This window comes from Equus caballus, chromosome 20, assembly GCF_041296265.1.
Source record: "Equus caballus isolate H_3958 breed thoroughbred chromosome 20, TB-T2T, whole genome shotgun sequence".
Taxonomy (NCBI): Eukaryota; Metazoa; Chordata; class Mammalia; order Perissodactyla; family Equidae; genus Equus; species Equus caballus.
Window position 1 is genome coordinate 45,911,112 of NC_091703.1, and position 25,925 is coordinate 45,937,036.

A 25,925-nucleotide genomic window follows, 5' to 3' on the forward strand; every position below is an offset into this window, starting at 1 on the left:
TCATGAGGATGTCCTTGCAGAGGCTGCAGCGATCCTCTTGCAGGACCCCAACTAGAAGGCAGCATGGACGTGCTTCAAAACAAGTGTTTAGACTCCCAACACTCCATCCTGTTTTTGAGTTGACCTTGTACCCTCCAGCTCCGGCCTTGACAGCTTTTGCCCTAATCCTTACTCATGATACTCTCAACCAATCTACTTCTTGCCAGGTTAATTAATACGACTTTTGCCATAACATAGCCAGGAACAGTGCTTATTTGAACAGCAAAGAACTGAAAAATCTCAGGTTTGCAAGTTGGGCTATCATTTAGAACTTTATATGCCAGAGAGCAATGGCAGGGAGGACTCACCCTGCTCACCAAGTTCTGACCTACTTCCTCATTACACCTTCATACTTCAGAACTATTTAGAGATCCTTAAAGCCAAATTAAAGACTTCATAGAAAAGACTGTTGGCTCTGCTGTGGGAACTAACTCAAGAATTCAAGACTAAAGAAGAAAAGAAAGGAGAAGCTTAGGGAGTGGAGAATCCCAGACTTCTCACTCAGACAGAAAAAAACATAAATCTGTAAGACACTCGACAAATGACAGCACCCTACTCCTACCCGTGGCCAATGCAACCTCCCATTCCCAGGAGAGGCTTACTCACGCGTGCACGGTTTAAGCCACAGGGATCCTCCAGGCCTGGGTCATAGCTTTTCTGATCTGCACCCACATAGGCAATAAAGGCATCAACATCTGACAGCACTCTGAAGGTTGGAGGGGGAAAGACAAGTCACACCAGGATTTTAAGCGAGGACAATTTCTTCCACAGAAGCTAATAAGCTATGATTATTGTGCCCCAAAGAGAAGTTGCTACAGTGAGAGGAATTTAATCATATTATCAGCTGTCATTTGAAAGTTTAAACTTCTCTTTCCACTTCTGAATGTTATTATCAACACTTTAAGAGTCAAAAAGGGTACAAGCTTGAGAATGCCACGTGGGAACAAATGAGTGTCTGTGTGGCCCCTATGGGCTGTTCTCATCTCTTTACATGTGCTGGTGCTGCAACGCAGACATCACAGCAGGACTCGCTCTGTGGCCTCCCAACACAAACTATCCTTTTTTACTCCCTACACCTCTGTACAACACGGTGCTATTTTCCGGGATTAGAATACAAGACTGCTTTAAGAGACCCCCAGCTATCACTGATAGTGCCATTATGCCTCAGTATCCTTACACTCCACCCTCGGCACAGATCTTGAAATAGAGTGGGTGCTCAAGTGCACCGAGGGGCAGGGGCAGGAGATCTCCCCAACCTGTGCATGTCTTCAGAAAGCCAGAGGCTGGCCACTGGCGCCATCAGCTCCTCTAGGAACACCTTCTGACGCTCGTAGTTCTTGAATTGGTTGCTAATGAGAACCAGGGCTTCCATGAGGGCACACTTCTCCATCTGTGTCAGGAGGAGCTCATTGGAGAGGAGTTGCTTCACATGGTTATAAAGCATGTCAAAATTGGGCTGCAGATTACAAAGAAAAAAAAACCAGAGGTGGTGAAGGTCTGATTTGCAGGGAGAGGTGGGTCAAGGAAGGTGGAAAGAGGACCAAGGCATTCCCAGGAAGGTCAGCCCTATAAGACTGTCACTTAGTAATTTAGTCCTAACACTCTTCTTTTGCCTGAACAAGCAAAGCAGTTTAGGCAGAAGGTGGTTCTTGTCTGGAGTATTTGGGTAATTGCACGTTCCCAAACTACAACTGCGAGAACAATTTGTCTTTTCTCTACATCCACTTTTATAGTATCTTCACAAAGATCAGTTTGTTCTATATATATAGGGAGACAAACAACTGCTGTGTATTCAGAGAAGAAATTTCTGGTTAATTTGTAATCTGGAGTAGTGCTAAATTTCTTATAGAAACCCTCCAAAAACAGCTTGAGGTTTGCATCTGGCTTCTCTCAAGATTAGGCACAGCATTTGGCAGCAGTAGATAAGAACATCACATAGCACAATAAGGAGGTATACGCTGATGGGGAAAACTTGGTCATCCATATGCAACTATTCATTTTGAGGGAATATAACTGCGTTTTTCACTCCACTACTAAGTTAGGAGAGAAAGAAGACACCAACTCAACAATGCTTATTCTAAGCAAAGCTACAGTTCTCAGCTTTCCCTTATATGAGGTATAATCAGGGCTGGATTTACAAAGAAATGTAACCAAATTCAATAGGTCTCAGTGGCTGCTTGGCCAGGCCACTGGCTTACCAGCACGAGCTGAGGGTAGTCCCGACACATCTTGATGATGGAGGAACAAGCATGTCTCCGCACATTCCTCACTGCCCGGGTTCTGGGGGCCTGGGAAGACACAGTCAACAAACGTGGAGTCACTTTTAATATAACTTGCAGATGCTGCACAGAATCATGTAAATATCTCCTTCAGAGGCAAATTCACCATCAGTTTTCCCAACTGTGAGAGTACAACCGAGTGACATTTATAGTCCCCATGAATCGCCATGCTCACTGGTTGCACCAGACTAGCGCAAACACCCTATCCTCTGACCATCGCCTGCCTTCACTACCCCTTTACTGAGGAAAAAATCTAGACGCAGTGTTAGGGATTCATACTTTTGCACTCAAGAAGTTAGAATTTGTTGAATTCATGGTCTTACCTTACTTTCTTCAACAGTTTCAAAAGTGACAGATGAAAATAGCTAAGGGGAAGGAAAAAAAGGTCACTCTTCAGTACCAAATACATAAAGTATTTTAAACAGCAGTTATGATAAAGTTTCCAAGAAAATCCCCAAAGTGTAAACAATATGGTAACAAAAGGCCTTTCAATTTACAAAGTTTCAGATGTTCATTTCCTCAGATAACTGTGAGAGGCTTGAGATTCACAATTTTACCATCAAATATTTTACAAAGATAAAGGTTACAGAATCCCAGAACAATCCATGCCATCCTCCAAGCACTCAGCTATGGTGACACCACTCCCTTCTCCACGTTTTATTAAGAGCTGAGTAATCTACCCTCCCTGATTCCATTTCGTAACTTCTCATTTACTCTTTGACTCAATGCACGATGATGGCTGCCCCAGTCACCGGGATGGAAGGACACTCTAACACAGGTCCAATCGAGAAACCTGGTGGACATTCTCCAATTCTTAGAGAACTTCTGTTGCAACAAATGAGTCCACCTTTTTGAAGTTCTATGGCCTTTGTAACACAACGTTTTCTCCATTTCTCTGGCTCTCTCTTTTTTCTTCTTTGGGGGCTTCTTCTTTGCCCTCCTCCCCCAGTGATGGTGAGCCCCAGGGTTCCCTGCTTCAGTCACATGTCTAACTCTACATACATATCCTCTTTCCTAGGGCTTCACCTCTACTCCTGGCACTTCTATGATGATATAGCCTTAATTTTATCTCATAATCTTCTAGAGTCTGAACCGTTAACCTCCAATAGCCATTTTACTGTGAGGTGTCTCCACCTGGATGTTGTACATGTATTTCAAACACAGTATTCCAAAACACAATCACTCCCTTCCCTTCCTCACTCCTACGGAATCCAGTACTCACTCAGGTGATGCTCCATGACTCACCTAGTCACCTAAACTGGAAGCCCAAAAACTGTCCACAATGACCTCATAAAATCTCCTCCCAGTTCTCCGATAGCATACTCTGATACCCTCCTTTTGGTATTCTTTTCTATTTCTCACTGTACACATCAATTAATTGCAATGCCATGTAGGTACATCTATTTATGTGACTTTCTTCCCAAACACAGCACCCCTAAAGGGTGAGGCTTTTCCGTCAGCATGGTACCTGATCCACAGTAAGTACTGAGTAAGCATTTGATAAATGAATAAATCATTGTCTGTTTATTACTTGTCTCACACACTTTCAAAAACAGTTACAAAAAATAATTAGCTTAGAAATGCCAAAATAAAATTTACAAAGGAGATGGAGTTTACCTTAGAGAAGACCTGGGGCAGGAACTCTGGTCTGTAGGTGACAAAAGGAAAGAGTGCTGAGACATTAGTGAGGACACAGGACAGGATGAGGGGATCCTTGGTGTCAAAGTTCAGGACCATTTGCAATAGCTCTATTCCATCATTAACAGGAATTTCCTATAATGAAATGAAAAGACACACATGAAAAGGAGGTTGACATGGCTGACAACTACTTTTAGCTAAATTTCCTTTAGACTCTACTTCATAAATACATAATAGGTTGCTAGATATAGTTTTATATACTGCTGCTTTTTAACCTTTAAAATTCTAACCATTATCCTATGTTATTAAAAATGTTCATAAATGATGGCACCATGTACCATCTTATGGATGTAGCATTTCCTACTACTAGAAATTGAAAATGTTCCCAGTTCTTCACTATTGTAAATAATGCTAATATACATCTTTGCAAAAATGTTTTTGGCTACATTTTCAATTATTTCATTTAAATAAGAGACTTTTAGGGATGGTTGTAATTATTGGGTCAAAAGGTATAAATACTTCTAAGTCAAGCTGCTTTTCCTCTTTATAGCCTGTATAAATTGACTCTCTATCCATCAACGTGCCTTTCTTACCATTTTCTTAGCAGCAGTGAGTTTATACCCTAAAACCTTTGCTTATTTAGTAAGTAAAAAGATGACTTTATTTAAATGGGCATTTCTTGATTACTAATATGGCTGAATTTTTAAAATATCTGCTAACCACTTTAGTTTCTCCTCTATATATTATCTGATCATATCTTCTGTCTATTTCTCCATTGGGTCTAGTGTTTTTCTTATCAATTTATAACAAAATTTTATTGTGAACAATTCCAGGCCTTTAAAAAGGTGTAAGCAATACTTTAATAAGCCTCTGCATGACCACTTTGAGAGGTACAATGTTACAATACAGAGGTTGTTCTGTGTGCATTCCCTCCTTTGCAGCCCTAGGTGTCCATTTTCCTGAATTTGGTGTTCACAATTTCACAGATTCCTTCATCTCTGTATACTAGTGCCACAAATGTACATATCCCTAACTACACAGTCTGGTATGTTTACTTTTGTAGCTTGCTGTTTGGGGTCAACATTGTTTATGAGCTATCACCCTTATTCATAGTATAACCCTAAATCATTTTCATTGCTCTATAAATACATCACAATCTATTCTATACAATCTATTGGTGGACATTAAAGGTTTTTTCTAGGCTTAACACACAAGGCTTCTATACTAGTACACAGAGTTTCTTCAGAGCACAGCCTTAGGAGTAGAGCTGCTGGATTGCAAGGCTATGCATCTTCAAGTGGATAGTGCCAAATTATTCTCCAAAGCTGTGCTATCAATTGTACTCTATAAGCAATGTTTAAGAGACATAAACTTTTTATAATGAGGCTATCAATCCCATTCATATTTATTGCAAATACTGTTCCAAGTTTGCCTTTTAAAGTTTATTTAACAAGTTAAGAAAATATGTAGTTAAATCCATTAATTTTTCTTGGGATTACTTTCATTGTTTTTAAACTTACGGACCTTTCCCCAAACAGTTAATTTTCCCTAATGCTATTTATTAAATGACCCAATCCTTCTTGATTTGTTTGGGATGCTTATATATGCTCCAGGTTGTTTCTGGGCTATTTTGTTCCAATGGGCAGTGTCTAATGCCAGTTCCATACTGCTTTAAAATACTGTAGCTGTACATTTTACTGAAGCAAATCAACCTCATCTTCTTCAAAATGTGACTTTTGTTCCCCAAAGCTGTTCCCTGACATTAATGCATTGCTAAAGCTGCTGAAGCAAGGCTCTAATCAATGTTCTTGGATGCACACTACTGGAAACACCAGCTCAGCTTATGCTGCAATGCACCAGATGGGGAGTTTTTCCACCTTTTCAGCCAAGGAACCTCTTGGTCAAACTATTCCACATGCTAAAAGCTGAGCTGCTCTGACTAACCCTGGGGTGAGGGTGGTGACTGAGGGCAGACACTGAGCAGTTTGCAAAACCAGTGGCCTAGGCTATACTCTGCAGCGTCAGAAACTGATAGCAGCAAGTGGGAATGTAACAGGCTGACATCTATCATATGCACATTTCTGGGATATGTAATGTCACAGCTTCATTAACAAGTAGGTGAGTAATTTCATCATATGTATATATATTCACCAAACACTCACCTCCCCTAACTAGGAATGCTTCATTCCAATTCATTTCATTTTGGTGAAGAAAAAAAGGTTTTAGAGTCAGAGGTTTACTCTGCCATTAACAAGCCTAAATACTACCATCTGGGATTCTCCTGAGGAAAGAGTTGAGTTCTGTTTGTTCCCCCTGACTCCTACCAAATTTCCAGCTGTTACCTATGCTTTGTCCCCAGCCCAAATCTTTCTCCTATATACACCCCAAACTGTTTTTGCACCTTTTGACCAATTAGTATTTGGTATTATAACCAAATATCATATTCAAGGACTTTTTACAAAATACAGCCTACAATAAACTAGGCACCCCGCACCCCCTAAAACTGCCTAATACTTTCACACATCTTAAAGACAAGTACTTGACTACCCCTGACCATTTCATTTTCTTGCCTGCAAGTATGATCACACCCACATATGTGGATCTATTTAAGGTGTTTAACTTAAAAAATGCCAGGAAAGGAAACAGCAGGGCCATTTCCCTTGATTTAATAAGGGGCTTTCTTGATTTGCCGCACTTACTCTATTAGACACGTTTCCTCTAAACCTGAAAAAAAGGCTAACTTAGTAAAAAATGCCAGATCCAAGTAGGGTTTCCCATCTAGATTTTGGAACAAACTCAAAATGCCATCATTTCAAACTGAAATGGATCAATATAAAAGCAGACAAAGTTGATCCTGAGATCTAATTTGTTAATATGTCACTTGTAAGAAAAAGCACTATAATTCACTTATCTTCAAGGGATTTAGAAGGGTTCTTTTCTACAACTAATCTAGAATATACTAAGATATAATTACCCCAAATTGAGTGATCCAATTATTTTAATCTAATTAATGTAGTTAATATGGTGTGTACTGTTACCCAATTAATTAGAGCTTCATCTAATGTAATAAGAGAAGGGTGATAGGTGACATGAAGTACAGAAAAATAAGACCTATTTATTAAGATTATTCAGTGAAGAGGGTCACTGATCAGCCAACATGAATATTCTGGTCTATCTGCCACAAACTGAAAAGGATGCTTAGTGACAAATCTCTCTTAAAATTTTCCAGTTCAAGGTTTCCATCACTGTCCTCCCTGCAACAGTTATCCTACATCTGTGGTTCACTGAACTATCAGGCTCGTCTTACTATCCCCTTAAAATGAATACTAAACATTGTAGGGCTTAGAGTCAGGGAGAGCTGAGCTTGTGTCCCAGCTCTCCTATTTACTACCTATTTAACCCTGAGAATGTTACTTAACCTCTCTGAATCTCAGTTTCCTCTTCTGTAAGATGCACATCCAGAGATTTTCCTATCCTTTTGCCAGTTTTCAAAAGATCAAAATCATCATGCAGTCAGCATGGGAAACAGTTACTTACTTCTTTATCTAGTGTTCGAAACATCTGGTTTATCACGCTCTCCAAAAAAAAAGTCATGGCTTCCCACTGCACAAATGAAGGTGAGAAGATAGAGCAGAGGCCGCCTTCTCCAGTTCCAGCTGTAGGGGAACAGAGTTTAAAACACACACACACTTACCAACATTGCAGGATCACAAAAGACACAGAGAAATAGTGGAGTCTTAGAGACACTTGGTAATTTCACAGTTGAAGGAACAGAGTAATCTAAACCCTCACAGCCTGGGAAAAGAAAAGAACAAAAAGCAGAGAGGGCTCCCTACCCTGCGTCCACCTCTAACGATGAGCTGCCTGAATTCACCTGTGAGCCTTGTCTGTAAAACCATTTTGAGTATTGAATGAGATTTACATTTACATGGCCAATTAGAAGCAATTGATAAACATTAATTAATTTCTCCCATCCCCGCTTTATAATTTGTCCATGGGAATATAAATAACTAAGACATCTGAGACCACAAAGAATCCTTCCAACAAGGAATTGATATAAGATACAAAACGCTGCTTCACGTCCAGCAGCCTCATGACAATTGCAAGAGCAATGTCTGCAGAACTGTGCCACCCTCCAAGGTCACAAGTATCATCAAAGCACATCACTCAAACAGCGAGGCACAGGCATAGAGATTTTCAAATTACTTCTCTCGCTTCCATACAGTACTCCCATTTAATAGCTTCATTTTGGTGCAGCATATCTGGACCTCCGCAACCATTCAGTTACTAGATACTGGGGACCTTCACAGTCAATTGTGAATACACAAAGCTGAATGTTGAATCCCATGAATTTCAAGTAAGTAGCGTACCTGGTAACTGACCATTAACATGGAACTTTTCTAAAGCAGTGACTTATACCCTCTCCTTTAATGCGTATTCTACCCGCCACCCCCAAACTTTCTGAATAGTAGGTCTGGGGTAAGGGCTGAGACTGCATTTTTTTAAAGATTGGCACCCAAGCTAACATCTGTTGCCAAACTTCTCTTTTTTTTCTCCCTTTTTCTCCCTAAAGCCCCCCAGTACATAGCTGTATATTCTAGCTGTAGGCCCTTCTGGTTGAGCTACGTGGGATGCGGCCTCAGCATGGCCTGACGAGGGGTGCTAGGTCTGTACTCGGGACCCGAACTGGCGAAACCCTGGGCAGCCGAAGTGTAGCACGCGAACTTAACAAGTCTGCTGCGGGGTTGCCCCCCTCCTGCTTTATTGATCCTGTCACCCACAGCATGCATTAATAAGATGACAGACAGAAGAGATGGAGTATGGAGAAGTTACCCGGCTTAAGCATTTGGTTAGAGGGGGGTTACTGTGATTTAATATAAAGTGGCCTTTCCCAAAGTCTTTGAGGTGGCTGAGTGATCTGGGAAGTCCCCGTACTGCTGTTATGTCTGACTGACAAGACCTTCTTTCTGAGTTTAGGAGTACTAATAGGAATAAAGCTTTCCAACCAAGTAATGCAAGAACTTGGTTGGAAAGCTTTAAAAAGTTACATCATGCCATTTGTTAAGATGCTACCTGAAGTGAAGTGATAAAATCAACAACAAACAATTGGTTGATTCTGTTAGAAAAGAAAAATGAAGACAAAACTGATAGGGACATGGTTTTACCCTAATTTAAAAAGATAAAAAATTTAGTGTTTTCTGCTTTCTCTGTGTATACAACTAAAAAGGCTCACTCCGTAAGATGAAATTGTGGGGTGAGCAGAGCTATTTTTGAACACTATCATTCTAAAGTGTAGCTCAGAAAGGTTGCTTCCTATGTGCAGTTTGATACGATACAATACTTCACTAAGGTTCAGACATAAAACAACTTACAGTTAATGGACCCAGTATCAACAGAAGTGGAGAGCTGATACTTTAGCCATTCCCCAGCCATCTGGAAACTTGTCTTGGGATCCAAACGACATGCTAACCTCATTACCTCTCCTTGCTGGGCCCGGGAGGCTGCCAAGAGAAAGACATGAATCAATAACTGGCACATAATAGGTACTTAGTTAATGTTCATTCATTTATCCATCCCAGGGGGAAAATGTTCAGAGAGTCTGTTTTGCAGACTTGGGCTATGAATGTAACAAATGTTCAATAAAGCTTTGTTAACAGATTCAGAAATTGTCAAAAATAATCTCTGGAAATTGTGCTACCAGCTAGATCCTATAAGGGGCAAATTAAAAGAAATGCTGTCCCATTTCTGTTGGAATTAAAAGACAAGGTTGGTGCAGACGTAAAATGACAGAGCCACCATGGAAAACAGCTTAGCAGTTCCTCAAAACATTAAACGTGGAATCACCACATGATCCAATAATTCCCTTCCTAGGCATATACCCAAGAGAAATAAAAACAGATGTCCACTCAAAAACTTGTGCACAGATATTATATCAGCATTATTCTTAACAGCCAAGAAGTAGAAACAACTCATATATCCATCAACTTATGAATGGATGAAGAAAATGTGGCATCTTCGTACAATGAAATATCATTGACAATAAAAAGAAACAAAGTACTGATATATGCTATAACATGGATGAATTCTAAAAACATTTTACTAAGTGAAAGAAGGCAGTTACAAAAAGCCACAAGTTGTATGATTCCACTTACATGAAATGTTCAGAATAGGCGAAATATAGAAATAGAAAGTGGATTAATGGTTGCCCAGGGCTGGGAGGGATGAGGGGATTGGAAGATGACTGCTAATAAGTACAGGGTTTCTTGGGGTCATGAAAATGTCCTAAAATTGATTGTGGTGAAGGTTGCATAACTCTGAAAATACGAGAAGTCATTGAATTGTATACTATAAATGATGAATTGTATGGCAAATGAATTATATCTCAATAAGGTGTTATTAAAAAACAAAAAACACATCCAGAGTGAGTGATGTCAGCATCATGGTGGAGTGAGCGTCCCCAGTAATCTCTCCCCTCAAACATACAATGAAAAGGACATTCATACTCCAACAGAAGACATCCAAACACAATGCAAAAAACATTGGAGAGACTCATGCAGCCATACAGAGGGTGGAGAGGCTGGAGGCCCCCTCGGAGGAGGTGGAACAGGGTAGGAGAAAACTTTGCTCTCTCCCCTTAAAGAGTGCGATCTGGGACCATGGGAGGCCTCCCAGAGGGAAGGAATGGAAGAGGGGATGTTCATTCTTGGGAACATCAAGAATCCCCAGTGGTCCCATGCAGCCTAGAAGGAAGCCTTCTACTGGGGCGAAAACCTTTGCAGGGGGTGACCTTATGAAGCCAACACCCCAGGAGAACAGATAGCAAGAACAGAGGGAGAAAGCCCTGAAAGCATGCAGGACAAAGCACCCCTCCCCCTCCCACCCAGAACTGGCTGGAGCACCTGGGATCTTGGCTGAAGGCAGAGGGCACAGAATAAGCAGCTCTTGACCCCCACCTAGTGGCGATAGGTGGTGACTGCGACCAAATAACACCAGGATGGAAAAAAAACCCAGAGCCACTGCCTCTAGCAATATCAAATATTAGATTAGATCTCCAGACCCGAGAGAAAATGACAAGTACCCAGAAATCGGTCCTGAGGATACAGAAATATGTAATCTAAATGACAAAAGATTCAAAACAGCTATCATCAAAGAACTCAACGAGTTAAAAGGAGCTACTTCAAAACAATTCAATGAGTTCAGGAGCTACTTCACAATAGAGATTAAATCTATAAAGAAGAATCAATCAGAAATATTAGAGATAAAAGACACAATGAAAGAAATAAAACAAAATATGGATTCCCTGAATGCTCAAGTGGCCATCATAGAGGAATGTATCACCATAATCTAAGATAGACATGTTGAAATGCTCCAGATAGAGAAGAGAGAACTAAGGTTGTAAAGAAATGAAGAAAGTCTCCAAGAAATATCCAACTCAATTAGGAAATGCAATGTAAGAATTATAGGTATTTAAGGAGAAGAGAAGGAGAATGGAGCAGAAAGCTTGTTCAAAGAAACAATAGCAGAGAACTTCCCAAACTTAGGGAAGATGGAAATCCATGTGGAAGAGACTGCCAGATCTCCTAAATAGGTCAATGTAAAAAGACCTACTGCAAGGCATACAGTAGTGAAACTGGCAAAAGTGAAGGACAAAGAAAGAATACTAAGGGCAACAAAGGAGAAGAAAATAATCTACAAAGGACCCCCTATCATGCTTTCAGCAGATTTCTCTACAGAAACCTTACAGGCTATGAGAGACTGGAATGACATAGTCAAATCTTTGAAGGACAAACTTTCAGCCAAAAATACTCTATCCAGAGAAAATATCCTTCAGATATGATGGAGAAATAAACACTTTCCCAGACAAACATAAACTAAGGGAGTTTGTAGCCACAAGACCTCCCCCCACAAGAAATCCTCAAGGCCCTCATACCTGAAAAAAAAAAAAAACGGAGAAAGGGGTTACAAAGCACAGAGTAAGGAGATAAATAGGTAGACAGAATCAGAGCAGGACAGCAAATACTCAAGTATAGCATTACAGAGAAAGGGAAAGAAAACACGAAAAACAAAGATAATCTTGTCATTTTAACCACAAACTCATAACACAAGATGGAATAAGATGTGAGAAAAACAAGTTAGGAGGGGAAGAGGAAAGGGACTGAATCAGTTTAGTCTAAAGAAATAAGAAGCGATCAGAAAAGGAACTGTCTTATCCACAAGATTTTGAATACAAACCTCATGGTAACCACTAAACAAAAAAGCAGAACAGAGACACAAACAATAAATAAGGAGAAAACAAAGAAACACAACATAAAAAAATACATAACTTGACTGGTAGACCAAAATACACAGGATGAGGAACAAAGGAAATGCAGGAGAACTGGAAAACAAGTGACAAAATGGCAGCATTAAGGCATCATATATCGATGATCACCCTAAACGTAAATGGATTAAATTCTCCAATGAAAAGACAGAGTGGCGAGATGGATTAAAGAACAAGACCCAACAATACGCTGCCTCCAGGAAACACATCTCACCCCCAATGACAAACACAGGTTCAGAGTGAAGGGATGGAAGATGATAATCCAAGGTAATGGCAAACAAAAGAAATTAGGTGTTGCCATACTTATATCGGACAAAGTAGACTTCAAGATAAGACAGGGAAAGAGAGACAAAGAGGAGCAGTATATAATGATCAAAGAGACACTCCATCAAGAAGACATAACATTTGTAAATATCTATGCACCCAACACAGGAGCACCAAAGTACATAAAGCAACTATTAACAAACCTAAAAGAAGATATTAATAATAACACAATAATAGTAGGGGACCTCAAGACTCCACTCACATCAATGGACAGATCATCCAGACAGAAAATCAACAAGGAAACAGTGGAATTAAATGAAAAGCTAGACCAGTTGGACTTAATAGACATATGTAGAACACTCCATCCAAACATAGCAGAATATATGTTCTTCTCAAGTGCTCATGGAACATTCTCAAGGATAGACTGTATGTTGGGAAACAAGGAAAGCCTCAACAAATTTAAGAAGATTGAAATAATAACAAGCATCTTTTCAGATCACAATGGTATAAAGCTAGAAATTAATGATAAGAAAAAAGCTGAGAAAGGGACAAAGATGTGAAGACCAAACAACACGCTATTGAACAATCAATGGGTCACTGAAGAAATTAAAGGAGAAATCAAAAAACATCTGGAGACAAACGAAAATGAAAACATACAATACTAACTCATACGGGATGCAGCAAAAGCCGTACTAAGAAGGAAATTCATTGCAATACAGGCTCACCTTAACAAACAAGAAAAACCCCAAATAAGCAATCTCAAACTACACCTAATTGAATTAGAAAAAGAAGAACAAAGCCCACAGTCAGCAGAAAGAGAGAAATAATAAAAATCAGTAGAAATAAATGCTATTGAAACAAAGAGGTAGTGGAAAGGATCAATGAAACAAAGAGCTGGTTTTTTAAGATAAATAAAATTGACAAACCCCTAGCCAGACTTACAAAGAAAAAAAGAGAGAGCTCAGAAAAACAAAATCAGAAATAAAAGAGGAGAAATAACAATGGATACCATAGAAATACAATGGATTATAAAAGAATACTACGAAAAACTGTATGCCAATAAAATGGACAATCTAGAGAAAATGGATAAATTCTTAGATTCTTACAACCTCCCAAAGCTGCATCGAGAAGAAACATAGTATCTGAATAGACCAATCACAAGTAAAGATATTGAAACAGTAATCAAAAGCATCCCAAAGAATAAAACCCCAGGACCAGACGGCTTCCCCGGGGACTTCTACCAAACTTTCAGAGAGGACTTAACACCTATCCTTCTCAAGCTATTCCAAAAAGTTAGGGATGATGGAATGCTTCCTAACACATTCTATGAGGCCCATATCACTCTGATACCAAAACCTTACAAGGACAACACAAAAACGGAAAACTTCAGGCCAATATCGCTGATGAACACAGGTGCAAAAATCCTCAACAAAATATTGGCAACCTGAATATAGCAATACACCAAAAAGACCACACATCATGATCAAGTGGGATTTATACCAGGGACACAGGGATGGTTCAACATCTGCAAATCAATCAATGTGATACACCCTGTTAACAAAATGAGGAATACAAGCCACATGATCATCTCAATAAATGAAGAGAAAGCATTTGACAAGATCCAACAGCCTTTTATGACAAAAACTCTTAACAAAATGGGGGCAGAAGGAAATCACCTCAACATAATAAAGGCCATATATGACAAACCCACAGCCAACATCATACTCAATGGGGAAAAACTAAACGCCATCCCTCTGAGAACAGGAACAAGACAAGGAGGCCCACTATCACCACTCTTATTCAACAGAGTACTGGAGGTTTCGGCCAGAGCAATTAGGCAAGAGAAAGGGATAAAAGGAATCCAAATAGGGAGTGAAGAAGTGAAACTCTCACTGTTTGCAGACGACATGTTCTTATGTATAGAAAACCCTAAAGAATCCATTGGAAAACTATTAGAAATAATAACTACAGCAAAGTTGCGGGGTACAAAAGCAACTTACAAAAATAGTTGCATTTCTATACTCTAATAATGAACTTATAGAAAGAGACCTGAAGAATACAATTCCTTTTACAATCGCAACAAAAAAAATAAAGTACCTAGGAATAAATTTAACTAGGGAAGTGAAGGACTTATACAATGAAAACTGTAAGACATTATTGAAAGAAATAGATAATGACACAAAGAGATGGAAAGAGATTCCATGCACACACATTGGAAGAATAAACATAGTCAAAATGTCCATACTATCCAAAGCAATCTACAGATTCAGTGCAATCCCAATCAGAATCCCAATGACATTCTTGACGGAAACAGAACAAACAATCCTGAAATTCATGTGGGGCAATCAAAGGCCCCGAATTGCTAAAGCAATACTGAGAAAAAAGAACAACGCTGGAGGCATCATAATTCCTGACTTCAGAATGTACTACAAAGCCACAGTGATCAAAACAGCATGGTACTGGTACAAAAACAGACACACAGATCAATGGAACAGAACTCCAAGTCCAGAAATAAAACTGCACATATACAGACAGCTAATCTTCAACAAAGGTGCCAAGAACATACAATGGAGAAAAGACAGTCTCTTCAATAAATGGTGTTGGGAAAACTAAACAGCCACATGCAAAAGAATGAAAGTAGACCAATTTTGACACCATACACAAAAATAAACTCAAAATGGATCAAAGACTTGAAGATAAGTCCTGAAACCATAAAACTCCTGGAAGATAATACAGGTACTACACTCTTTGACATCAAACTTAAAAGGATGTTTTTGAATACCATGTCTTCTCAGACAAGGAAAACAAAAGAAAAAATAAGTGGGAGTTCATCAGACTAAAGAGCTTCTGCAAGGCAAAAGAAACTAGGATCAAAACAAAAACACAACCCACCAATTGGGAGAAAATATTTGCAAATCATATATCCGATAAGGGGTTAATCTCCATAATATATAAGGAACTCACACAACTCAACGACAAAAAAACAAACATCCCAATCAAAAAATGGGCAGAGGATGTGAACATTTTTCCAAAGAAGATATACAGATGGCTAATAAACACATGAAAAAATGTTCACCATCACTCATCATCAGGGAAATGCAAGTCAAAACTACACTAAGATACCACCTTACGCCTGTTAAAATGTCTATAATCACTAAGACTAAAAATAACAAATGTTGGAGAGGGTATAGAGAGAAGAGAACCCTCATACACTGCTGGTGGGAATGCAAACTGGTGCAGCCACTATGGAAAACAGTAGGGAGATTCCTCAAAAAGCTAAAAATAGAACTATCATATAACCCAGCTATCCCACTACTGGGTATTTACCCAAACAACTGGAAATCAACAATCCAAAGTAACATATGCACCCCTATGTTCACTGCGGCACTATTCACAATAGCCAAGACATGGAAACAATCCAAGTGCCCATCAACTGATGATTGGATAAAGAAGATGTGGTACATATACACAATGGAATACTACTCAGCCATAAAAAAGACAGAATCATCCCATTTGCAACAACATGGATGGACCTGGAGGGAATTACGTGAAGTGAAATAAGCCAGACTGAGAAAGATAAACACCAGATGATTTCACTCATATGTGGAATATAAACAAATACATTCACAAAGAAAATAGGTCAGTGGTGACCACGGGAAAGGGGGTGAAGGGGAGTACTTATGTGGTGACAGACAAGAAATAATGTACAAGTGAAATTTCACAATGATGTAAACTATTATGAACTCAAATAAAAAAAAATCGAGCATTAAGACATTAATTGTTATGAAATTTTAAAAAGTAGTAATAAACAAAAAAATCTTGAACTTAAAAAAAAAAAACAAAAAAAGAGGGCCATCCCCAGTGGCCTAGTGGTTAAGTTCAGTGCCCTTTGCTTTGGTGGCCCAGGTTCAGTTCAGGGGCTTGGACCTACATCACTCATCTGTCAGCGGCCAAGCTGTGGTGGTGGCTTGCAAACCAAAAAAAATGAGGAAGATTGGCAACAGATGTTAGCTCAAGGTGAATCTTCCTCAGCAAATAACAAACAAAAAAAATCCAGCACAGAATTAGGATATTAGGATACACGGGTTTTTCCTCTCTTTTAGAAAAAAGACCCACAAGGTAAGAGGGTATTTAATCCTAAGGATAAAAAAAATTCAAGAGTGCCTTATGGATAATTACTCTCTTTAAACATTAATGTCCAAAGGCAGTGTGTGTGTATGTGTGTGTGTAAGGGAGAACACTATGCCTGGAATGAAGGAGTGTAATCCCAACACCTCTGCAATGTAAAACTAGAGATTAAACAGGCTGCTGTAGATTTGGGGCTCTTTAACATAGAACCCCAGGGGTCATGCACCACTATTCGTAAACTAGATATCATTCTGAGACTGTTGGGAGAAAGTCCAGGTTACTATCACTTACAGTTGAAGAAAGCATTGAAGTCCTCATCGCTATCAAAATCAAATCGAGAGTATTCACAGCTAGGGCTGTCAGTTTTAGAAGGAAAGCCCATCTGGAAAGAGAAAGAGAATTTGGGTAAGGATGAAAATAGACCTACCAAAAGAGTCTTAAACTCCAGGAACCCAAGCACTTTAATTTAAGAAGAGTCACGGGTTTGCATGAGATATTTTGTGATAAATATCTGCTTCTGGTCTACCCTAAGTCCACAATTTGCCCCCAGTTCCAATAATCCTGAGAGTAGTAGAAAAGAGAACACTCCCACTTGATACTCTCTTCCAGCTTCCTCAGGGAGAATTAAATTCTGGAATTCGTTTAAGGTCTTCAAGTATAAAAATGTCCCAAGACAAAGTACTAATACAGCATGCAATAAGTAAAAAAGAATTAACAACTATTTGTCTCCTTAAATGCGGAACCCTGGGAATAAGCATGGAACTTTGCATGTTTCATTCAAAAGGTACTGAAGACCACGGCAGAGGATCAGAACCTGGTGTGCTACGTACTAGGTGAATTCCTTGAGGAAATAAGGGGACCCCTGAATGGGTTCCATTCTCTGATTTTACAATCAAGATTAAGCATCCGTCAGCTGCAAGAGCCCTTAGCAGATCTCAGGGAATTTATAAGCACCTCTCTACTGAGGTAGTGAGTAACCTGCTTCCACTTTCCCTCCCTTCTCATTCACCTTCCTGACTTTCACTTGACCTTCAGATACAATCAGATATTACCTCCTCTTGGAATCTTCTTGATTCCACCCTCCTTTCTGCTTTTAACCTCTGAAAAGTAATTATCACGTTGTATGGTCAGTGCTCTTGTCCTATCACTTTTTTCTCCCTAGCACTTAGCCCAATACTTGCTCCAAAATATGAAAGAGTAGACATAGTAATCACTATGGACTGCTTTCTTCTGGAGGAATAAGAGAATAATATGCCCAAGGAAGAGATCTTAGGGACCAAGACAAGGCTGTCAATGATGCCAGTCTAAGTCTTATTATGTGTATTCATCTACATGCCACGTGTTTACATTCCCATTGCGTACCTTGACCAAGTTAGTCATAGAAGCACGAAGATATTTTGGTATTATTGCTAATAGCAACGGGTCACGGGATAGGATCTCATGCCGGAAAAGGGCTCCCCATGTCATCTGAGTTGAAGAGCGTAGAAACTAAAGAGAAAAAAAGAGAAAAATCTCAGTTTAAGAATTTGGATTTTATCTAACCAAGATTCTTACTTAGCCTGGCAATTATCAACTATATTTCTTCATGGGAATAAATCTCTATAATACTTTGAAACTATCCATACCGTAGTGCATCAGTAACGACTGCTCATTATGGACCACACATTAACAAGACAGACTGTGGATCAGGTGCAATTCCTGGAGCTGAGCCAAACTCTACCACTTTCTCCTTTATGCAAGAAAGGATATGGGAATCTCCGGGTGATATTACAAGGAAAATCTTGAATTGGATGAAATTAATTTTATAATAACCCAGTTAACCAGATTTTTGTATTTAAGATATCTTTAGTAGCACAGCACCTGGGACATACCTCACATCTGAGCGTTATCAGAATATCATCCGAGGGCAAAAGCTGCTGACCTAGATGGTGCGATGCTTGGCTCAGGAAGAAGACCCTGCAGTTCTCTTAATGAAATGACACTACAGTTACTCCCTAGGGCCTTAAGAGTCACATTTTATACATGAGCTACTAATGACCTCAGGCCACAGTGCTTGATTTTGGTTTACCTAACTAAAATTTTAAGAAGTAACCTGCATAAAGTTTACCTGACTTGGGTGGGTTGTGAAAGCAAGAAAAGATTCCAGGTATTTTCCAAAGTTTGCTGGTGTTTCTACATCAGAATCCACGCCCTATAGGACAAAAAGAGCACTACATCAATGACGTTGAAGTGAGTAGAGGGTAGTGGGAGGAGAGGAGTAACAAATACAGATAACTTAAACCCTCAAAAATTTCAGTTTTGAAAGGACTTCATACTTACTTGCGGCCTAAGGAAGGCATTGTTTCAAGGGCTAAAAAAAGCAGGAAAGTGGCTTTATCTCCTTAATCATCATTAAAACCCATTCTGTGGTCACAGAGTAAAATGAAAAAGAGTATTCATTTCAGAAATCACAGAAAGAAGAAATTTGTATCATGTCTTCAGACCTTGTCTATCCACATCTCTGTGACCCAACCTATTAAATAACCATTCAGTGGCATATATTTTCTGTCTGAAGCTCTATCCTCCCTGACCATCAAGCCACCACAAAAAGGCATGACATCAAACATAAATGTCTGTACCAATGTCCTAGCTGTCAACTTGTAAGACTGAGGATTACATTTTTCCCTCAAGACAGGTATTTCCAGGTCAATCAGACAAGTTTTCGTTTATGATCCAATAATATACCCTTTAGATTTGGGAAAAGCATTCTTCACTCAAATCCATAATGTTTCATGATCTAATAGGACTTTAAAGGGTAATGCACTGAGCAGTCTGATGCTCTACAAGTACCAAAATTCACAAGAAGAGCAGTGTTGACTTTATGGAATAACAGATGTGGATATTTGCTGTTGATACTAACAACTGATTTGTTAAAAGAAATTTATATCATTCAAACCCTTTGAAAAGAATTTAATCTACAGAATCATGCAATAATCTGTAGGCCAATGCCCCGTCAGGCTAAAATCAATGGCATGCGTCACCCCTTATACCACTATAACTTTTGGGGCCGGCCCTGTGGCCTAATGGTTGAGTTCGCCCACTCCAGCTTCGGTGGCCCAGGGTTTTGCCGGTTTGGATCCTGGGGGCGGACATGGCACACAGCTCCTCGGGCCATGCTGAGGAGTCATCCCACATGCCACAACTAGAAGGATCCACAACTAAACATATACAACTATGTACTGGGGGGATTTGGGGAGAAAAAGGAAAAAATAAAATCTTTAAAAAAAACCCCAAAACCAAAAAACAAATATAACTTTCTAAATGCTCTTCTCACACGGCCCTGAAACTCTCCAGAAAGTAAGTGCTCACCAGCAGTGCACATAGCTGATTGCCCAGAGCACACAACACCTGACAGAGTCTCTTCAGGAAGACATAGTGTTTCTCTACCAAGCCCCCTCCATCAGCAGTCCTGTAAGATGAGAAAAGGGTGTGATTAATTGCAGATCAAGAAAACCGACGGGATTGCCATCAAATGGAGCGGTATGTAGTCTGCATTTCAACATTCAAATTTCAGTTGATCATCAAAGTTAAAAAAAACAAAACTACCAAGAAACCTCCAACCAAACACTGAAAGACTGATGAGGACTAGGAGTTCACTACAATTTCATCCCTAAAGAGACACTCTAATTTGGGGCATCATACACTCCTTGGGTATTTTGGGATAACCACAAAAACTCTGAGCATGACTCCATAAAACATGCATAGACGTATATGCACAAGAAGCTGCACAGAAAGACAGTGGTTGATACCCAGGGAGGACTTAGAGAGATGCCTAGAGAGCATGTAACAATTCCTTACACAACTGACAAAATTAAAAGGACTATAATAAGAGAATGGGAAGACAAACCACAGACTAGGAGAAAATATTTGCAAAAGATACATCTGATAAAGGATTGTTATCCAAAATATACAAAGAACTCTTAAAACTCACCAATAAGAAAACAACCTGATTAAAAAATGGGCCAAACACCTTAACAGACATCTCACCAAAGAAGATACACAGATGGCAAATAAATAAATGAAAAGATGCTCCACATCATATGTCATCAGGGAACTACAAATTAAAACAAAGGGGCAGATTCTGGTCAGGCACCAGAGCCTTCTCAGGCCTAGTCATCAAGGCTACTAGGCGGCTTAAGGATCATCAGAAGCAGACAAAGAGAATCAAGATGAACTGTCTGGGGAGAACGGGGAAAACTGCGAAATTGAGTGGGTGCTGAGTCAACAGCCCATCTTATTTCCACATAAGGTCTTCAAAAAGGTTAAAAAGTCCCTTTAAGATTGCCTGATTTTCCTATAAAAAACACTGTCAATTGACTGCCAACATTCAGATAGGAACTTCAGATATATCCAAATAAGACAGAAAAATGAGAAAGAAATTAGAAAACACACAGAAAAGTAGGTACTCACTGTGCAGCAGAGAGTATATAATGCATGGCAACATCTCCAAATAAGACCATCAAGGGTTTCCGGTCCTCCAACTTTCCCTAGACCCAATTTGGGGGAAACACAGGTAACACAAACTATATTATGAAAAGTCTCCAAGTACTAACATCTCCTATACCTACACAATCAAACATACCAACTTCATAATTTCTCACATAGTCCCGGGGCTCACTGAACACGGGAAAAAAGCCAACTCTTTAAAACCAAATCTGGATAAGACATATTTTCAAATGTGTTGGGCAATAATGCTGATATGAAAGTGAAGTAAATTACATCAGAAGATAATATTCCTATGGAGAAAAGAGTCATGGTCCCATGTGTTAGCCAAGACAGATATAAAGCTGATGTAGCCACCACCTAAGATTCTTTAATATTACTCTGAGTTTTAAACTTTAACATTACTTTTCTCTCTCTCTCTCTTTTTTTTTTTTTTGCTGAGGAAGATTAGCCCTGAGCTAACAACATCTGTTGCCACTTTCTCTTTTTTTGCTTAAGGAAGATTAGCCCTGAGTTAATACCTGTGCCAATCTTCCTCCACTTTATATGTGGGTTGCTGCTATAGCATGGCTGATGAGTGGTGTAGATCTACGCCCGAGAGCTGAACCTGTGAACCCAGGCCACTAAAGCAGAGCGCACAGAACTTAACTGCTATGCCATGAGGTGGGACCACTTACATCATTTCTTAACCATGAAGTGCCAAGATTCATGGCTGTTTTAAGAACCAAGCAGCCTGACAAATCTCTGTATATTCTGTCATGGATCCCTGGAATACTGGCAAACTACTGTCCAAAGGAGTTGGAGGCAGGTAGTAATGTTGGCATTAAGTAAAAAAAAACCCAAACCTTGAAATGTCTTCTTGCTACAACATGCAATTAAACAGATATACGCACCCCTCAGGGAATCTGAGGATAAAAGTCAGTTTCAAGTGGTAACTTACTTTTCTGCTGACTGCAATGAGAAGACATTCAGCTGCTCCCAACTGAAGCTCCTGCTCATTCAGAAGCAGGCACAGCATCTCCAGGAGTTTACAGTTTTCGGCAGTAATATGACTCATGGACACCCAGTCAATGTAGCCTGCTAGAGTATTCAATGCTGCCACTCCTACTCGACAGTTTGCTTGGGCCTGCATGAAAAGAAATTACCTGTGACCATTAAGTCCTCACCAATGGACAAGGAAGCTGTGGTTATACCTGAGCTCCTTCTATTTTCTAATTCTAAAGAGAAAATGATTTTTAAGAAAATGTACTCATGTAACAGTCACTGATAGAGAACTCAAAGATTTTCTTCTGATACATAATCACTTCTCAAACAACGGCATTTTCAATGTCTGTCCATGAGACCATACTGGCATGTGTGGCCATTTTATCTCCTTTAGAAATGTCAAATACTGAAATTTCAGCTCCCGTCCACCATAGCTCAGTGATCAAATGAACCAAGGCTGTGGTCGCCCTCCGCTAGATGTATGCGTCCCTGTACCTGAGAGCCTCAAAGAAGTCTCCTTTCCACTCCACAAAGAGCTCTTACCTTTGACTTCTGAGAATTATCTGTCTTCTGAAAGAAAAGAAGTATAAGGATCCAATGTTTTTAACGAGGAAAAGGCTATGTAATAACTTCCCCCCCATAACCAAGGCCTTGAAAAATGATTTTCAAATACAGACTGAACTTTTAATCTTGGAAGGAATACAACTTTACTAAGAACACATAACTCTTATTCCCCCTAAGGACAGGTTATTTTAATTTTAGCAAAATGACAAAAAGTTAATAAACAGCTAACACAAATTTAAGAGAACATTAAGATCCGCAAAGACAGTTTCAAAGCACACAGTTTACAAAGAAATACAACTAACAGATGATCAATGAGTAAGGCTCAACACTGCTAATGACGAAAGAAATATAGTTTAAAACAAAGCAATAGCATTTTTTCCACATTAAAATAAAGACAAATTAAAACTAGCAAAGGTTACTGAAATAATGTAATGTTAATGGAAAAAAGAAAGAAACAAAATTAAATGAATACAATTTATGATCGTGTATGTATGGACAGAACTATAGGAAAACCACGTACACAAAAATATTAGATGCTAAACACATCAAAATAGTATCTGTTCAGTAAATACAGAATCAAACTGGCCTTTACCCTTCTGTTTCAAATGCCACAAAAATATTACACAATGCTTATAACTTACAAGTGTATAAAATTAATATTTTCTCAGGAACTTCTGAAACTAAAACTACGAATAACTCCTGAAAACAGTTAAAGGGGAATACAAGCAAGAATAATAACTTCTGAAGAATCTGAAAACTTACCACCATTAGGATCATAAAGGATTTGTTTTACAATTCCTTTTCTCAATTTTCAAAAAATATTTTTTTTTAAGAAACAACAAGTATTAACGGGGACACATGATAACTAGACATATCATGGTGATCATTTCATAACGTATAAAAATATCAAATCGCTACACTGTACACCTGAAACTAACATAATATTTTACGTCAATTATACTTCAATTAAAGAAAAACAAAAAATAAGTATTAAGCCTGCATCATCAGTGATCAAGAGGAGGTGTTAATGGGGCAGAGATGAGTAGAACCCTCTCAACAGCATCTACTGATGCTGCCCAAGAAGAAAAAGGGGATCCAAGTGACAACAGCGAAATCCAGCCTTCACCCTCCACTCCAACAAACCTTCCTTTCCATTTGGATGCCTACGCCCCCTGGGACCAGTGTAGGAGCCACGTGATGGGACAGGGAGAGTGAGCCTACTCATCCCATAGCTGTTTGCCATTCAACCTACACCCCAACTGGGAAGGTGAAGGGATGGAAGCAGAGAAGTAACTATGGGCAAACTGAGAAGTTCCAGTACAAAAGATGGCTCTCGGTGTGCTCTGGTCCGGGGCACAAGCGGTAGCCTGGTTTAGCAGAGGGAGAGAACTGAAACTGAGGCTAAAGAAAAACACCACAGTGGACGTGTTTCCAACCTGTGTCAGACCATCACCAATCAGCCCTGCTCTGGCACGCTGGCTGCATTTCTAGAGCATCTAAGTATTCGTAATTTGTTCTCCTTCTCCTAGGGGTAAATGAAAAGAATACCTCCTTTACCCTCAATACCCATAGGTTCTTAAATGCAAATATTTTCTTTTGAAAAACTTTGGGGAGATATTTTGGGGGAAAGAGTTCATTCTAGTAAAAACAATGGAGTTTGAATTCCACTGCAACCATTTATTAGGGGATCTTCAATAATAATACTCTCTGAACCTTGGTTTTGTCATCTGTAAAATAGAGACAATACTTTCTAACTCTTGGAGTTGTTTTGAGGATGAAATAACATATAAAGTACAAACAAGTATATGGCATATTACGTATTCCCTGTGAGCCCCTCTCTACCCTAACAGCTCACAGTACCCTCTCATCCACTGTGTCAGTATCTATCCCTTCTCTAAAGACAGACCAATGGAGCTGCCAGGTGCATAAAAAATAACTAATTTTATTTAATCCTATTTTGTGAAATAAGCACATATGCAAATTCTAGATCAAGGTTTTCCAACCTCAGTACTATTGACATTTTGAGTTGGACAATTCTATATTGTGGGGGATTGTCCTGTGCATTATAGGAACTTTAGCAGCATCTCTCTCCTCTACTCAGTAGATGCCATTAGCAACCCTTGGCTGTGACAACCCAGAGGGCAAAATCACTCCCCTGTTGAGAACCACTGTACTAGATTAACTTTCACACTGCTTCTTCTGAAGGTTCTCTGCTAAAAATGACAGTGGACACTGACAAAAGACGGTATCTAGCTTGCCCTTTTCTGCAGAAGAAAAACCTCATCAGGAAGAATAAAATACCAGACATGATGTAGTCAAGATCAGTAAGACCCGCAGTTTCCTCTACAAAAGGGACCAGGGCCAATGGGACATCAGAATTTAACAGGGAAGCAACTCTGACCTATCAGAAATCTGGGCTTTCAAACAGTAAAAATTAATCTTTATTTTTATACTACTTTAAGAATTTTCTTACTATAAAAGGAATTATCTTTTCTAGTAGACGTGGAAACTCATTGAACTGAGTTTCTTAGAAAGTTAGTGCTGGTTTTTCTTGTCATCTGTTTCTTTTTTGTTTATAAAACGGCCTTTCCTTTTGCTGAACTAGATACCCTAGTTCTTTGCTGAAGGATTATTTTAACTTTAAAAAACAAACGAAAAAACCACTCATATTAGAAAATAGGACTTTTGGGAGGTGAGGTAGCCCTTACCACTTGCCGGTACTTGTTTACATTTTCTTGAAGTGTGTTAAGTAGAAAACTGAAGATCCTTTCCATGTTCTGGGTTAAGGTTTGCTGGATATCCCTTCTTCTTTGAGGGGGTAGTGTCTGAAAAGTCACTACGTCCTCTGCCAGTCGCAAAAGAATGAACATCACTAATTCTGTCTGTGTTTCCTATATCAATAGGGAAAAGCTAATTAAATTAAACTCAAACATCTTTTTCATTATAAGTATGCCCAAAGGCTCTTTTCTGTTGACAAAACAAAGAAACTCCCAAAGAGCCAAAAAAACAAACTGAATGGATACAGCTGTATTTCATACCCCTTGTTTGGAAAGAGTGTCCAATTCTATTAGCATGTCAGGCCAGTGCTGTGGCCACTCGCGCTTGATCATTTCTACTACAATTCGAGACAGGACATCTTTAATATGGTTCTCCTCTTCCAAAATGTTCAGTGTTCCCTGAAAAAGAACAAGAGATATTAAGAAGTCTGAAGACTGAATTTAAGGAAA

The 25,925-nt window shown here is 39.3% G+C and overlaps 1 protein-coding gene across 2 annotated transcripts in view; it reads right to left on the minus strand.

Annotated features, from left to right (window-relative positions):
- The window catches only part of XPO5 (exportin 5), a 55,662-nt gene that overhangs the window by 25,456 nt on the left and 4,281 nt on the right, over positions 1-25,925 (minus strand). The window contains exons 4-19 of one of the 2 annotated variants that reach the window (XM_005603952.4): positions 25,737-25,874; positions 25,407-25,589; positions 22,678-22,704; positions 22,091-22,276; positions 21,118-21,194; positions 20,017-20,116; positions 18,776-18,859; positions 18,031-18,156; positions 16,960-17,050; positions 9,329-9,457; positions 7,494-7,612; positions 3,936-4,091; positions 2,642-2,683; positions 2,238-2,327; positions 1,296-1,495; positions 646-745 (exon numbers count right to left, since the gene is read on the minus strand). In XM_005603952.4, coding sequence (XP_005604009.2) covers positions 646-745; positions 1,296-1,495; positions 2,238-2,327; positions 2,642-2,683; positions 3,936-4,091; positions 7,494-7,612; positions 9,329-9,457; positions 16,960-17,050; positions 18,031-18,156; positions 18,776-18,859; positions 20,017-20,116; positions 21,118-21,194; positions 22,091-22,276; positions 22,678-22,704; positions 25,407-25,589; positions 25,737-25,874 — 1,848 coding nt within the window. The remainder of the gene's footprint in view (positions 1-645; positions 746-1,295; positions 1,496-2,237; positions 2,328-2,641; positions 2,684-3,935; positions 4,092-7,493; positions 7,613-9,328; positions 9,458-16,959; positions 17,051-18,030; positions 18,157-18,775; positions 18,860-20,016; positions 20,117-21,117; positions 21,195-22,090; positions 22,277-22,677; positions 22,705-25,406; positions 25,590-25,736; positions 25,875-25,925) is intronic. The other variant, XM_005603953.4, reaches the window with a different exon arrangement.